This window comes from Cryptomeria japonica, chromosome 5, assembly GCF_030272615.1.
Source record: "Cryptomeria japonica chromosome 5, Sugi_1.0, whole genome shotgun sequence".
In the NCBI taxonomy this organism is placed as follows: domain Eukaryota; kingdom Viridiplantae; phylum Streptophyta; class Pinopsida; order Cupressales; family Cupressaceae; genus Cryptomeria; species Cryptomeria japonica.
The window spans coordinates 759166998-759182023 of record NC_081409.1 but is presented as its reverse complement, the minus strand read 5'-3'; the positions used below and the strand labels follow the sequence as shown (position 1 = coordinate 759182023).

Below are 15026 nucleotides of genomic sequence, written 5' to 3'. Positions count from 1 at the left end.
AGTGATCCTGATGTTGGCCTTCTTTGAAATTTTCAAGACGTTTCGTGAGGTTGACTATAAAAGCAATTCTTACCTCCTCATTTGAAACATCTCCCAATTGCATCTCTCATATCCTAATTTAATTCTCATCAAGCATTTTCAAGGCAATGAAGGAGACGTCAAGTATTCAAATATTCAAGCATTCAAGATGGCATCCATGATCAAGTTTGAGTGAAGGCATGCACGAACTTCCACATAGCAACATCAACCTTTTATGGGACTCCAAGGCAAGAAGATTCATAGCAAAGGTATGACATTTCAATTTTGCATTTCCTTAGGGTTTTTAGCCTCTTCCTTACAAGGGTAAGCTCTCCTTTTTTATAATTGCTATAGGGTTAATTCCAACGCGGGGTTAACATAGGAAAACCCCTATACAACCCAACACCATTTTCTCTCTCTTTTGTGTGTAGGATTCAAATCTGGCAAAGAAGGATTACAAATTCATAAAATGCAGATTGAGACAAAGAGATCTAGACTTTGAAGAAGTAGGAAACCCTGGTCGCTGGCAACTAGCCACTGTGTTGACACTTTCCCGATGAAATTTCAGGGAGATAATGTGTGACATCCCAATCCGAAATCTGTTTATGATATTTGCATCAAACATGTTAAGGTCAATGGTGCCTAGCCACATTGACCGACACTTTCAAGCTCAAATTGCAAACACAAGTGCCTTTCTGATTCCTATTTCTAGATATATCTTCAAACTTAGTTTTTTAGCTCACTATTCATGTTGATTATTGTCAAATTTGCATCTTTATACCTAGTTGCATTTTTTCATTCTATCTTATCCAATCATATAAAAACACAAAAAGAGGAATAATCAATCATTGCACCCAACTCCGCCAACGGTTTGAAGTTGAGCCTATTGATTATTCTTGAATCTATGGTTGTGATGACCCCTTCTTAAATTCACCCCAAAAACATAAATTAGCAATTTTAGGATTTAGGAAAAGAGGCTCATCCTTTATACAAAATGATTTTTTCATATTTTCCAATCATAGCTAATATTATGCATACCTATCAATTATTTACTTATGCCAATAATGTAATGTTAAGGTTCTTTCAATTAAGATGAACAGATTGTAAATTTGTTATATGATTTACTTCCCATAGATTGCATGAGACTCCTCTTCCCTATTCCACTAAGCCTTACAAGATGGAAGATTTACTATGCCAAAGGCGCGTGACATAGTCTACATGCGGCTCCCTCAAGGTTTACTACCCATCTTGGGACATTTTCGCCATGTGACCAATTTACTCTGCCTTTCCCCCACACACTCCCTATCTTTGCAAGTATTAGAGAAAGACGCAGAATTAGATCACTACAATCTATGGGTTAAGAATTAAATTTGATATGACATTATCCGAATTACATTGTCCATTATTTACTTAATGAGTGACCCATTGTTCCACGGCCGTTGGGAATGGGGAGACAGGGGGACACGAGGATGGGTTTCGAGGTAGGGGGGCAAAGGGAAAAAGTTTTGGGGACAGGGGGACTTGGGCCTGGGGGAAACACGTTTCTGTGGAACTTAATTATCCGTTATGTGAATTGTCAACATTTAATTGTATTACATTGATAAAATCTTACTATATTAGCAATATTATATCAGATTTGATTAAGTACTGCATGGGCTTCAAACTTTATTAACATTATTGTGTTATTTTATCATCTTTATTATATTACATTAACAATATTGCTATGTTAATATGTGACTGAATTAGCATATTGTATTTCATTAATAGTGTTAACAGTTATTATATTATATTAGCAGCAGTATATTAACAACATAGTATTATACTAGCCATATCAGATTGTATTGATCATATGAAATTGGGTTAGTAGTATTAAATGTAATAACCAAATTAAATTATATTAACAATACCATCGTATGATATTGTCAACAGCCTTTATGTACATACCGTAATGTTTTCCAGGCAGTGACTGCTGTCTTCTTTCCTTCTCTTCCTTTTTCCTCGTTTCCTATATCTGCTGTGGCTTCCCTTTTTAATATTCTTTTCCCCTCATCTTGTATCAGTCCGTGCCTCTAAATTTCTATTTTCTTCCCCCTTTTCATCTCCCGTGAGAGGTATCAGGCTGCCCATTTATAAATCTTAAGAGGGTCCGATGTTTCTTTTGGAAAGAGACGTGGCTTTAATGAAGGTCAAGTCCTCCCCCAATCGATGCTTGTCCTTCATGTTACCGTGGCTTTTGATTAGCATTATTTATAATTTCATTAGATTAATATGCATTTCTTCATTAATATCCCTTTATTAATTAACATAGGAAACTCATGAATATTTACTTATTATTTTTAATTTACCGTATAATGTAATCAACTACTGATTATTAATTAGTAAATATAATCAAAGTATTTCTTCATAACTAAATTAGGAGATACAATACAAAATAGGGACCATTGGTCATTATGACCAAGCATTTGATACATAAATATGAACGTACACAAAAAGAATTATGGATTAGAATTTGAATCCATAATACAATTTATGATTTCTATTATATTTGGTTTTTATTATACATAGATTAGGCATGGTTCGTGATAGTTCGCCTGTCCCGAATTTGCTTGTCCTCAAGCAAATTAAGATTTGGATGGGACATTATTTCTTCCCCTCCCATGTAGCATCTTCTCTAGATAAGCCTTTCCATTTTACTAAGCATTCAGGTATAATTCTGTTCCTCGACTGTTTCTCCCGCCTATCTAAGATGATTTCTGGTTCCAAATCAAGTTTACCTTCATCATCAAGTGGAGGCAACTCAATACAAAAACTCACTTGTTGCATGGGTTGGAAACAACTCAGTGATAGCCAAACTACTGGTCAGATCTAGGCGTGAGTTGGTAACAAGCTGGAAACAGCCCACAAAAAATACCAAAATGCACGGCACAAGTACAACAGGCTAATTGTTGGTTCACCGCTATTCAACAATAATTGGGAGGCATTAAAATGCCATGAAATTCTTGCCCCAACTACAATTACAATTCTAATAACAGCTAGACAAGCAAGGGTAAGTTGTGTGCATCTATATGTGACCTCAAACACACAATAATGTTGTCAATATCACAATTTACTTGTACATATAAATTGCTCTAGCTGACATGAATTGCAACTATAAGCTCAAATGAGATCCAAATGGAATCACCACCAATGGACAAGGGGGTTCATCCTCAAATCCATAATGGAAATCAAAAGGAATTTTGTCCTCTGAAATTGGCACCCCAAGGGCTTTCATCCTTGAATGCTCAAATTTGAAGCTAGCGTACAATATAATGACAAAATGGATAATTTGCTTTGAACACTTGCCTTTCCTTTTGGGTCCTTAATTCATTTCACTTTTCACTCTATGGGTTTCAAAAAAAATATTTAACAAAATATTATACAGACCTTATAATGTCTCATTTAGATGGTCACTCTAATAATAATAATTAAGTTACCCTTTTGAAAATATGATTGGGCCCAACTTAAAATACTATTATTAAATTATCTCTTATTTTGTCCCTTATTCTACCAAAAATAGAATAGGCTACAAGTCTTCAATTAATTCTTTCACTCCCAAGAAGGGGGCATGACAATGTCACTCTAATTTATGGCTACCCAAATCAGCTTTTTTGTCGTTGCAATCACATAAACAAATAACTTCAAGTAAACATTATATTCAAATAAAAAAGAGCTGGTCAATATAATAAAAAGAACACACCCAATGAATTATTCAAATAGTTGTAACTCAAAAACTGGAATGTATAAAAAATGTAGAGAATAATGGCAGTAGAAAGACATGCAAATGAATTCAAAGTAAATGTGAAAGAGAAAACTAGAAAGCAAAAGAAAAAACATATAATTACCACCAACTACTGCCAAACTTGCAGATACCACCTCCGTCAATGAAATACCACAAAAGGCAAGAGAGTATTGCATCAAAATATTTCCTAAGCATAATGCAAATCCACCAGTCATGGCCAAAGCAACAGCGGGCCAATTGTCCTGCATCAGAAATTAAATTAATCAAGGCACTATACAAAAATATGTATAAATATCATCTCCTTAGCAAACATTATCACATAGATTATTATAAATTGTAGTTCATGTTTCTCAAGACTAATGACAGTATAGAAATAATAATTACTAAGTATTCGTTGAAAAAACTTAATGTCACTATAGACTTGCAACAATTGAAATGGAAAATAAAATAGTTAGAATTATAGAAGCATTAATCGTTTGGGAATTAATCGGCAAAACAAAAGTATAAGATTTTTTTTTAAAATCATCAGCAAAAAATCAGATTTACAAAAAAAGTAAAAAAATACAAAAAAACAATCAAAAATCATTTTTCATATATATATTTAAGGACATTACCATAGCATAGAAATATTATAGGCAAATAAAATAGACACTTCAATACAAAATAGATTTTCGTTGTTAATAATAAAAAAAACTTGCTATTTTTCAATTTAAATGTATTTTAAAAGCATAAAGATATATTTAAAAAAATAAAAATGAAAGCATAAATCTAGGATGACAGCCCCTACCATGTTCAAGGGCTTTTGAATAATGTTCCAAATTAAAATTAAATAATTTTGAAATAAATTAAATTCTCATAAAATTGTTTTGAATAAAACTAAAATAAATAATATAATTAAAATAAAACTATTAAATAATTTTAAAATAAAATAAAACAATTCATATTTTGCATAGATGTATATAGTTTCTATATAAAGTTTTATGTTACTTAAAAATATTTAATTCTTATTTTATTTTATGTATATTATTTACTTTATTTATTTGTGAAGAAGTTTTTTTATTTATTCAAAGCGATTTATTCATTTCAAAATTATTTTATTTAAATTTAAAATTATTCGAATATTATTTTATTTTACAATAAAAAATATGGTGATACTTTTTTTAAAAAAATTGGCAAATCAAAAGTATAAGATTTTTTGAAAAAATGGGAAAATAATCGTCAAAAAAATTGGATTTAAAAAATTGTATATTAAAAATTAAAATAAATGTTTTTAAAAAAAGAAAAGAATAAAATACTTGTTTTTAAAATTTGAAGGTATTTATCATTATAATAAATAATTATGTCAAACTAACAATAAAATTCCAATTAAGTTTTTCAAATATATAAATTTTAATTTTAATATAAATATTAATATTAATAAGTTTAAAATTGAATTTAAATAATTACATTTGTTAATATTAAAGTAAAACAAACAATATTTCTTAAATTTAATTGAAAATTCTGTATATATTAATATTTTAAAATTAACTATAATATTTTTTTAAATTAATTTTAATTTATTAAACAATGATTTTTTAATGTATAAAAAATATATTAAAGCAAAATAAATGTAACTTTTTATTGTATTGTAATAAATTTAAAATTTAATTGAAATAATTACATTTGTCAATATTAAAAAAACAATGTTATATTGCTTAAATTTAATTTAAATATTTGAATTGTTAAATTTTATATATTGATAATTTTAAAATTAAATTTTAAATTATTAAAATGTATTTTTTAAATCTAGGAAAAACATATTAAATTTACATATTTATTGTAAATGTTAAATTTTATCATTTTATAATAAATTTAAAATATTAATACCTTTATAATTTAGTTGAAATAAATACATTTGTTAATACTAAAATAAAACAATGCTATATTTCTTAAAAATTAAATTAAATTTTAAAATGTTGGCATAATTGTTGATGATATTGATGAACCGGTATAAGGACTGTTGGTGATGATATAGTTGAGATGTTGTCTGATGATTTGATGATCAGTTTGTGTTGTCATTGATGGCAACTACGATTATATTGTTTTATCATGTTATCTAAGTCGTATATGATTAACCGGAAAGCTTTGGAATGGATTTGGCAATTAACTCGCAAATAGGACTTTAATCGATAATTGTGAAACTGTGTTATGCTTAAGTAATATGATCTAGAGATTGATGAAGAATTTGGTGGTTGCAGTTTGGAATATGTGTTTGTAACATTGTAATGAGGTTATGACCGGAACGGCATCATGTTTTGGCTACCAGAAGTCATGTTTGTGATTGACTGATGTATTTTCTGTAGGGTTTTAGTAGAATTTAAGAACCGGTATTAAAATCTTATAACCGGTAATGATTTTGAGTTCAACGATGTATTACATTATGTTTGTAAGATGGTGATGACATGGCTCAATTTGCGTGAAGTGATAGGATGTTCTTTTGGCGCGATCAAAGAGCAATTTTTTTGGGAATGAGCGAAGTGCTTAATAGAATGAGCTAAGGGTTTGAAAGTGTAACAGATCGATGTGCGGTGATCATTCAACGGTTGTAATTGATTGTAATGATCCATATGATGATCTGTAATGAGTTGTAAAGATCTGTGATGATCTATGATGTAAAACCTAGTATGAGGTTAGAGTGTTGTAACCGACTAAGTTGTAAAGTCTATTTAGGGTAAGTTTGTGATGATTTATTGTGTCGGTGATCAAAAGAAGAGTGTGGCCGAACCAGTGTGTGTCTACACGTGAGAAGCAAAAAAAAGATCTGTACAAGCAAGCAGAGAGTGCTATTTTCATATCATACATCTGTTGTTCCCTAACAGTTGCAACAAACTCAAAATCCCTTAACCGGGTAGGTCCTGACAAGCCTGATTGTATAAATCCCTTCACTGAGTGACTCATTAGCTTGGGTTTTAAATCCTTTCACAAGGTTACTCCTAACAGAGTAAAGCTCCTAACAGGGCCGAGGTAAATCTCTCAACCGGGGGACTCCTAATAGGGTCTTCTCCTAACTAGGCATATTTGTAAGCTCCTAACCGGGCTAGGCTCCTAACAGAGCGCATCCTGAAAGAGTGCAAAAATCTTGTGGGTACCAATTCCCACCGTGGTTTTTCCCGTTTGGGTTTCCACGTGAAAATCCTGGTGTTCATGTGTTGCTTGATTTCTTATGTATTGAGTTGATATCTTTCTATTGCATGCATGTTGGTGAACACTTAGAAGAATAGTTTGATAAATCTAATTAGCAGTATGATTTCAGTTATTACTGGTACTGTTTATAGTTGTTTTGAAAGAAGATTTTGGTGGTTGTTAAAGTTTTAAAGTTTACTGTTACTGATTCACCCCCCCTCTCCGTAATAACCAATTTCTCACAAATAACAATTGGTATCAGAGCGTTGGTCCTTTATGTGCAAAAGCTTAACCGCTTGAGGAAAAGATTCGGAGGAAAATGATGGAGGGTCCAAAGTTTACTAAGGACAACTACACAATATGGAAAGACAGAATGAAGATTTATATCTAAGTTATGGGTTCTCAATTTTGGCAACATGTTACTACTAAATATGTACCCCCTACCGGTCCTCTATCTCCAGATCAGCTTAAGGAGCAGCAGGTAAACAATCAAGCACTGGAAGTCATTGGAAGTGCATTGTCTGATACTGAATATATTGATGTACATGGATTAGATACTGCATTTGAAGTTTGGGAGAAATTAGAACTAATCTATGGTAGTGACAAACATGTTCAAAAAGCTAAGGAAGATATGAGAATGGTAGAAGGTGAAAATATAGCTTAGTATGGACAGAGAATCAAAGAGGTTGTTGGTGGTATTAAAAGTGTTGGAGGAAAGATTGAAGATAACACTGTTGTAAGTAACATATTAAGAACTCTTTTACCTGCCTATGCTATAAGAGTTTCTGCTATTCAAGAGTTAAGGTCAATAAGTAGTGATAAAGTCACTGTTGATTCTCTTATTGGTAAACTGGCTGCATTTGAATTAAATAGTTTTGATAACAGTATTTCTAAAGCATTTGAATCAGCTTTTAAAGCATTTGTAATTGGTACATTTGTGAGAAAAGGGAAAGATGTATGTCACAGTTATGACTGTAGATCTAGTCATGGCGGTAGCAGAGGAGATAATGATGATGAAGACCATCTGATGGAGTTTGAAACTCTTCTGGCTAAGAGACTTCCAAGAGGCACTGGTAAATATAAAGGTAAACCTCTTAAGTGTTTCTCTTGCAATAAGATTGGACATATTGTTGCAAATTGCCCTAACAGTGATAGTAAGGAGAAGTTTCGGAAATATAAAGGAAAATGGAAGAAACAATGTAATGTTGCAATTGATGAAGGTGTGACAGATAAGGAATCTGAAGATGATGACAATGAGGAGATTGTCTTTGTTGTTGTGAAGGAAGATCTGACAGATGAGAAGGCCTTGGTATCTCAGTTTGACTATAGTGATGAGTGGATAATAGATAGTGGTTATTCACATCACATGACCGGTGATACGAACAAATTCATATCCTTTGAAGAGTTTGATGGCGGTGTGGTAAGATTTGGTAATAACTCACCCTGCATGGTAAAAGGTAAAGGATCTATTTCACTGAATGGTAAGAGTAATGTAGATGATGTTTATTTGGTTGAAGGTTTAAAACATAACTTGTTGAGTGTTGGACAACTAAATGATAAAGGATATCACCTTGAGTTTAAAAAAGGAGTGTGCAGGATCATGGGATGCAATGGAAATTTGATTGCTACTGGTAAACAGACTAGAAGTAATCTTTTTCATCTGAATACTAATGTGAATAGTTGTTTGGTGGCTAAAATTGAAGATAGTTGGTTGTGGCACAAAAGGTTTTGTCATGTCAACTTTGATAATTTGATAAAGGTCAGCAAATCAAGTATAGTGAGAGGTATGCCCCAACTTGTTAAACCGGATAATGTGTTATGCAAAGATTGTCAGATGGGTAAGATGACTTCAACATCTTTTAAGAGTAAATCTTTTTCTTCAGAGCATACTCTTGATTTAGTGCATGCTGATCTATGTGGTCCTATGAGGACTAGAAGTTTTTATGGTGATAAGTATTTTATGATTTTCACTGATGATTTTTCAAGGATGATGTGGGTAACTTTCTTGAAGGAGAAATCAGAGGCATTCAACAAAGTCAAGATCTTTAAAGCCCTAGTTGAAAAGGAAACCAACAAGAATCTAAAGTGCTTAAGATCTGACCAGGGTGGAGAATTTACTTATGATGAGTTTACTAGGTATTGTGAAGAACATGGAATAAAGAGACAGATGTCAACACCTAGGAATCCATAGGGGAATGGCATTGCAAAGAGGAGAAACAAAACAATAGTGGAAGCTGCTAGAACAATGTTGATACAAGGAGATGTTCCAAAAATGTTTTGGAGAGAAGCAATTAACACTGTTGTTTATACTTTGAACAGGTTTCTTGTGAATAAAGGTAATGATAAAACACCTTATGAACTTTGGCATGGTAAGATTCCTAATGTCAGCTACTTTAAAATTTTTGGTAGTAGATGTTTTATTAAGAGAGATGATTTTACTGGAAAGTTTGATGCGAAGAGTGATGAAGGGATATTTTTTGGATATTCTACCACGAGTAAAGCATTCAAATGTTGCAATAAAAGGACAAAGAAAATAGTTGACTGTGAATATTAAAATTGATGCATTTTTTGACAAACTTGATGGGTCCAGCAGATCTAGGCCTGTTGATGATAAAGAAAAACTTGTGTATATTGAACCAGAAGTGCAGACGGAAGATGAGCAGAACAATGCAAAAATAGGAGCTCAACCGGTAAGCGATGAAGAAGATGATGAACATGAAGCAGAAAGCATTGCACCGAAAATGGTAATCCCAAGATATGTAAGGCTAAATCATTCAGAAGACCAGATTATAGGTGACAAGAATGCTGGTGTGCAAACAAGAAGAAAAATCAGAGAGAATTCCTGTCTGATTTCAACTATTGAGCCGAAGACTGTTAGAGAAGCTTTGAAAGATGAAGACTGGTTGAATGCAATGAATGAAGAACTTGACCAGATTGAGAAGAACAATACATGGTCTCTTGTTCCTAGACCGGAACACAAAAATGATATTGGGACAAAATGGGTATTCAGAAACATACTTAATGAGGATGGTGAAGTTGTTAGTAACAAGGCGAGGTTGGTTTGCAAAGGGTATGCAAATGACGAAGGTGAAGACTATGGTGAAACCTTTGCACCGGTGGCAAGACTTGAAGGTGTTAGAATATTGCTTGCCTTTGCTGCTTTTAAAGGATTTAAGGTATATCAAATGGATGTTAATCATCTTTTCTGAATGGTATCTTGGAAGAAGTATATATAGAACAACCGGATGGTTTTGCATTGAGTGAAGGTGAAAATATGGTTTGCAAACTACACAAGGCACTATATGGATTGAAGCAAGCTCCCAGAGCATGGTTTGAAACATTGCATGCACATCTGATCAAGATAGGATTCTAGAGAACTAGTGAAGACAATAACATATATTTGAAGACTGATGGAGAAAAAATGTTACTTGCTGAAGTTTTTGTTGATTATATAATATTTGGTGGAAATGATGACATGTGTTTGTCTTTTGCAGATGAAATGAAGAAAGAATTTGAGATGTCTCTTATCGGTGAGATAAAATTCTTTATTGGTTTACAAATTCAACAACTGGAGAATGGAATATTTATTTGTCAAACTAAGTATGTAAAAGAAATCTTGAAAACTTTTGGCATGGAAGATTGTAAACTGGTTGGTACTTCAATGATGATAGGTTGTAAATTATCAAAACAAGATGATTCACTGTATGTGGATGAGAAAGAATACAGGTCTATGATTGGAAAGTTGCATTATGTTGTTCACAGTAGACCGGACATTGCACATGCTATTGGATTGGTTGCAAGATTTCAAAAAGATCCTTAGGAGACACACATGGTAGCGGTAAAAAGGATATTCAGGTATTTGAAAGGAATAGTTGATTATGGTTTATGGTATCTTTGCAATGATAATTTTTCTTTAAAATTTTCAACATATGCAGATTGGGCTGGAAATGTTGATGACCGGAAAAGCACAACCGGTGGAGCTTTCTTTTTAGGAGAAAGATTGGTGTCCTGGATAAGCAAGAAACAGTCTTGTATTTCACAATCTACAACTGAAGCAGAATATGTGGCAGCATCAATGAATTGTACTCGGGCTATATGGATGAGATATATTTTGGAAGGTTTTAAGGAAGACATGTCTGAACCGGTCACTATTCATTGTGATAACACTAGTGCTATTAATATTTCAAAAAATCATGTATTACATGCAAGAACAAAGCACATTGAGTTGAAGTATCACTTTCTAAGGGAAAGAGTACAGGAGAAAAAATTAAAAATGGAGTATGTGTCTAGCAAAGAGCAGTTAGCAGATATATTCACTAAACCTTTGCCTAAGATAACCTTTGAATATCTCAGAGGTAGAGTAGGGGTTGTACCACTACACAAGATCAACTAAGATGCTGGTGATGCATCAATCCGGTGAATTCATTGAATATCTTTCAGTTTTGGATTGATGTGAAATGGGCTACTCCTCAGGGGGAGCAGCTACGATGAGATAAGCAGAGATGAAGACAGCAGAGGTATTTGCACCTTTGGCATTGATGTCAAAGGGGGAGAAGAACTAGTTGAGAAGAAGAACTAGATAATCGGCAGAAGAAATACAAAGGTGATGTTGAGCAGAAGAGCAAGAATAGAACAGATCAGTGCAGTTCAGCATGATGAGGTTTTTCAGTGTTGCCATCAATGCCAAAGGGGGAGAATGTTGGCATATTGGCATAATTGTTGATGATATTGATGAGCCGGTATAAAGACTGTTGGTGATGATATAGTTGAGATGTTGTTTGATGACTTGATGATCAGTTTGTGTTGTCATTGATGGCAACTATGGTTATATTGTTCTATCATGTTATCTAAGTCGTATATGATTGACCAGAAAGCTTTGGAATAGATTTGGCAGTTAACTGGCAAATAGGACTTTAACCGGTAATTGTGAAACTGCGATATGCTTAAGTAATTAGATCTAGAGATTGATGAAGAATTTCGTGTTGCGGTTTGGAATGTGTCTGTAACTATTGAAATTAGCCTTTCAGATTTAATGGAAAACTCAAAAACTGAAACTTAATTGATTTGTTGTTTAGTTTAGTGACTTTCAGAAGATGAACAATAATGAAACACGACACGCAAATACCCTGGAAAAACCTCCTAAGAGGAAAAACCCAACAATAAAGACCCACAGGTCTAATTATGCATTCAATTCCAAAAGGAAACAATGTGTACTTAGCTTCAACTCAGATCTGAGATTTGTATTCTACACACTTGCATAAATCTGATCTGCTTCTTTATCATGAATAGGTTTGCACTAGGTTCTTACTTCCACAAGGAGTAAGTCTACCCTTTCAAGTGAATATATTTGCTTCGGGTTTGTATCAAATCTGCACCTTGAAGAACTTGCTATCAACAGCAACAAAGTATCAGATCTACACCTTGAAGGACTTGCTATCAACAGCAATAATATTTGGTATGATCTTGAACAAATTCGCTATGATCTCCTTGAACAGATTCGCCAAGTTCAATAACAACTTTCGCACCTTTAAAGCAGATATCCTTTTTCGTTGTTTGTGTGTGTATTGAATGGCAAATGACTTTGCTATATATGAGTTCTAACGTGCAAGTTTTCCTTTGGGGTCGGCCCCATATTTTTGGCACCCATATTTTATATTTAACCTTCACACATTACCTTAATTGTTCAGCCCTATTTAAGGGTCACACGCTACATGGGAATAGGACCCAGCTAAGTCTCCATGTTGCATCAAGAAGAAGGGCCCAGCCCTATAAGGATTCAAATCCTTATTTATTTTCCTCACTAAGTTACAATAAACTAACAGTAACATTGTAATGAGGTTATGACCGGAACCGCATCATGTTTTGGCTACCGGAAGTCATGTTTGTGATTGACTGATGTATTTTCTGTAGGAATTTAGTAGGGTTTAAGAATCAGTATTCAAATCTTATAACTGGTAATGATTTTGAGTTCGGCGAAGTATTACATTATGTTTGTAAGACGGTGATGACATGGCTGAATCTGCGTGAAGAGATAGGATGTTGTTTTGGCACGACCAAAGAGCAAATTTCTTGGGAATGAGCGAAGTGCTTAGTAGAATGAGCTAAGGGTTTGAAAGTGTATCAGATCGATGTGCGGTGATCATTCAACGGCTGTAATTGCTTTGTAATTGATTGTAATGATCTCAAAGCTGCTTTTTATTCAACCACTCTTTTCAAAGTGATATAATATGAAGCAAATCTTGTTTCACAAAGCCTCAACAATTTCTTTGATGCATGTTGCCTATAAATACTCAATGTGAGACGATGATTCCGTATGAAATTTGCAATTGCTCTCCCTCTATGAATAGCTTCATTTACCCATGGGAATTTAGCCAAGTCATGAGCAACAAATCGATGGGCTCCAATATATCTGTGGGTACTTCTCTACAATCAGCCTCCCCAGCTCCCACACAATTTGCTACACTATCAGTACTTCAAGAATGGCTTCCTCTAATATTTGAAAAATATACTCTGAAGTTTTCTTGTGGTTCATGGTGTCAATGACTTTCAAAAAAACAACACCTTCAGGACAAGACACCAAAACATTAATCAATGGCCTTTGACACATATCTGACCATCCATCACTCAATATAGTGCAACCTGTTTCCTTCCAAGTGGCTTTGACATCAACTAATTTTCAGTTACTCTATCTTTTGACCTCTACAAAAGAGTTGTCCTGATAACCTCTGAACCTGGGGGTGTGTACCTGTAAAGCGGAAAAATCGAACCCTAGTTGTTCTCCCCTCCCCAACTCCAAGGAGAGAGAAGGGAGAGTCACTAGGGTTGATGGTTTTCACTTAGGAGAGACTTTACATTCAAAAGAGGGGTTGAAACCCACAAGATCCAATCCCATGCAATGCAAGATTGGATTCTATATGAGTTTCAAGGGTTGTGACATCAAGGATACCCTCTTTTGTAAAGAATGTAGATAGAAAGATTGAACTAGGAATGCATGTAAAGTAGGAAAGATTCGCTTATAAATAGAAATAGGGATATGGGATGAAGCTGCGGACTTGGAATTAGCAGTAAAATGTCGAGACGGTGCTGTTATGCAAATTTGAGCGAAAATTGACAAGACGATGGCGCCCGGCGTGCACACGGTCCTCCGAAAAATCCGCAAAACAAAGGGGGATCTGTTCGTCTCTGCACAAGGATTCCAGATCTTCAATTACAGCCGCGTACCTGCAACCTACACACAGAAAAGAGAGGACGATTGGGGGGTTAGGGATGAGGGGTTTGCCTTTCAGTCAAACTCCGGTTTTGGAATTAACCAAGAAATGAGAATGATGTAAATGTAAATGTTTGTAATGTAAACAAGTACTGATACCTTGTTGTAAGAATGTTTGTATTCTTACATGCGAAGGTGTAATGTATGTAGTATGTTGTATGTTGTATGTGATCTCCTCTTCAATGGTTGAATCCTTGTCTTGAATGCAACACTTAGCCTTGAATGGAGACTTAGAATGCTCAATTGCTTGAAGGAATGCTTGAATGCTTGAATGTTTGAATGTTTGAATATCGCTTTCGCCTTTTGCACACATATGTCCTCCTCCCTTTCTAGGAGAGGAAAAGTAGTTTATACACTGGTCAATTAGGGCTGATAGATTGATTTTCCCGACCTTAGGCCGACCAGGAAACATTATTTTCCAATTTGCAAACTTAAAGACCCGAAGCCCCATAAGAGACTGGGCCCAAAATAGGGCCAGGGACCAGGGTGTTGGGCGCCATGGTCCTGGGGGACCAGGGCGCTGGGCGCCCTAGTCCTAAAGGACCAGGGCACTGGGCGCCATGGTCCCACCTCCCGGGACAACAGGGTGCAAGGAGGATCAGGCCAGGGTGCTGAAAAATGCAGTTTTTGATGTCATAAGCAAGTTTCGGGGTCTCCATTCAAGTTCCGTGTTGCATCGCCATCGTGAAGACCAAAATGCAGTCGAAATTGCAAGTGTCGCAATTTTAGGACGCTACAGCACCCTTTGCCAAACTCTGCAATTTTCTAAACTGCATTACAGAAATGTGGATTTCTCGCAAC

General features: G+C 34.4%; 1 protein-coding gene across 5 annotated transcripts in view; it reads right to left on the bottom strand.

Annotated features, from left to right (window-relative positions):
• Positions 1 to 15026, bottom strand: part of LOC131036504 (ureide permease 1) — a 150968-nt gene that overhangs the window by 69853 nt on the left and 66089 nt on the right. For all 5 annotated transcript variants that reach the window (XM_057968407.2, XM_057968408.2, XM_057968405.2 and 2 more), the window contains one exon: positions 3900 to 4038. In XM_057968407.2, the coding sequence (XP_057824390.1) occupies positions 3900 to 4038 (139 nt within the window). The remainder of the gene's footprint in view (positions 1 to 3899; positions 4039 to 15026) is intronic.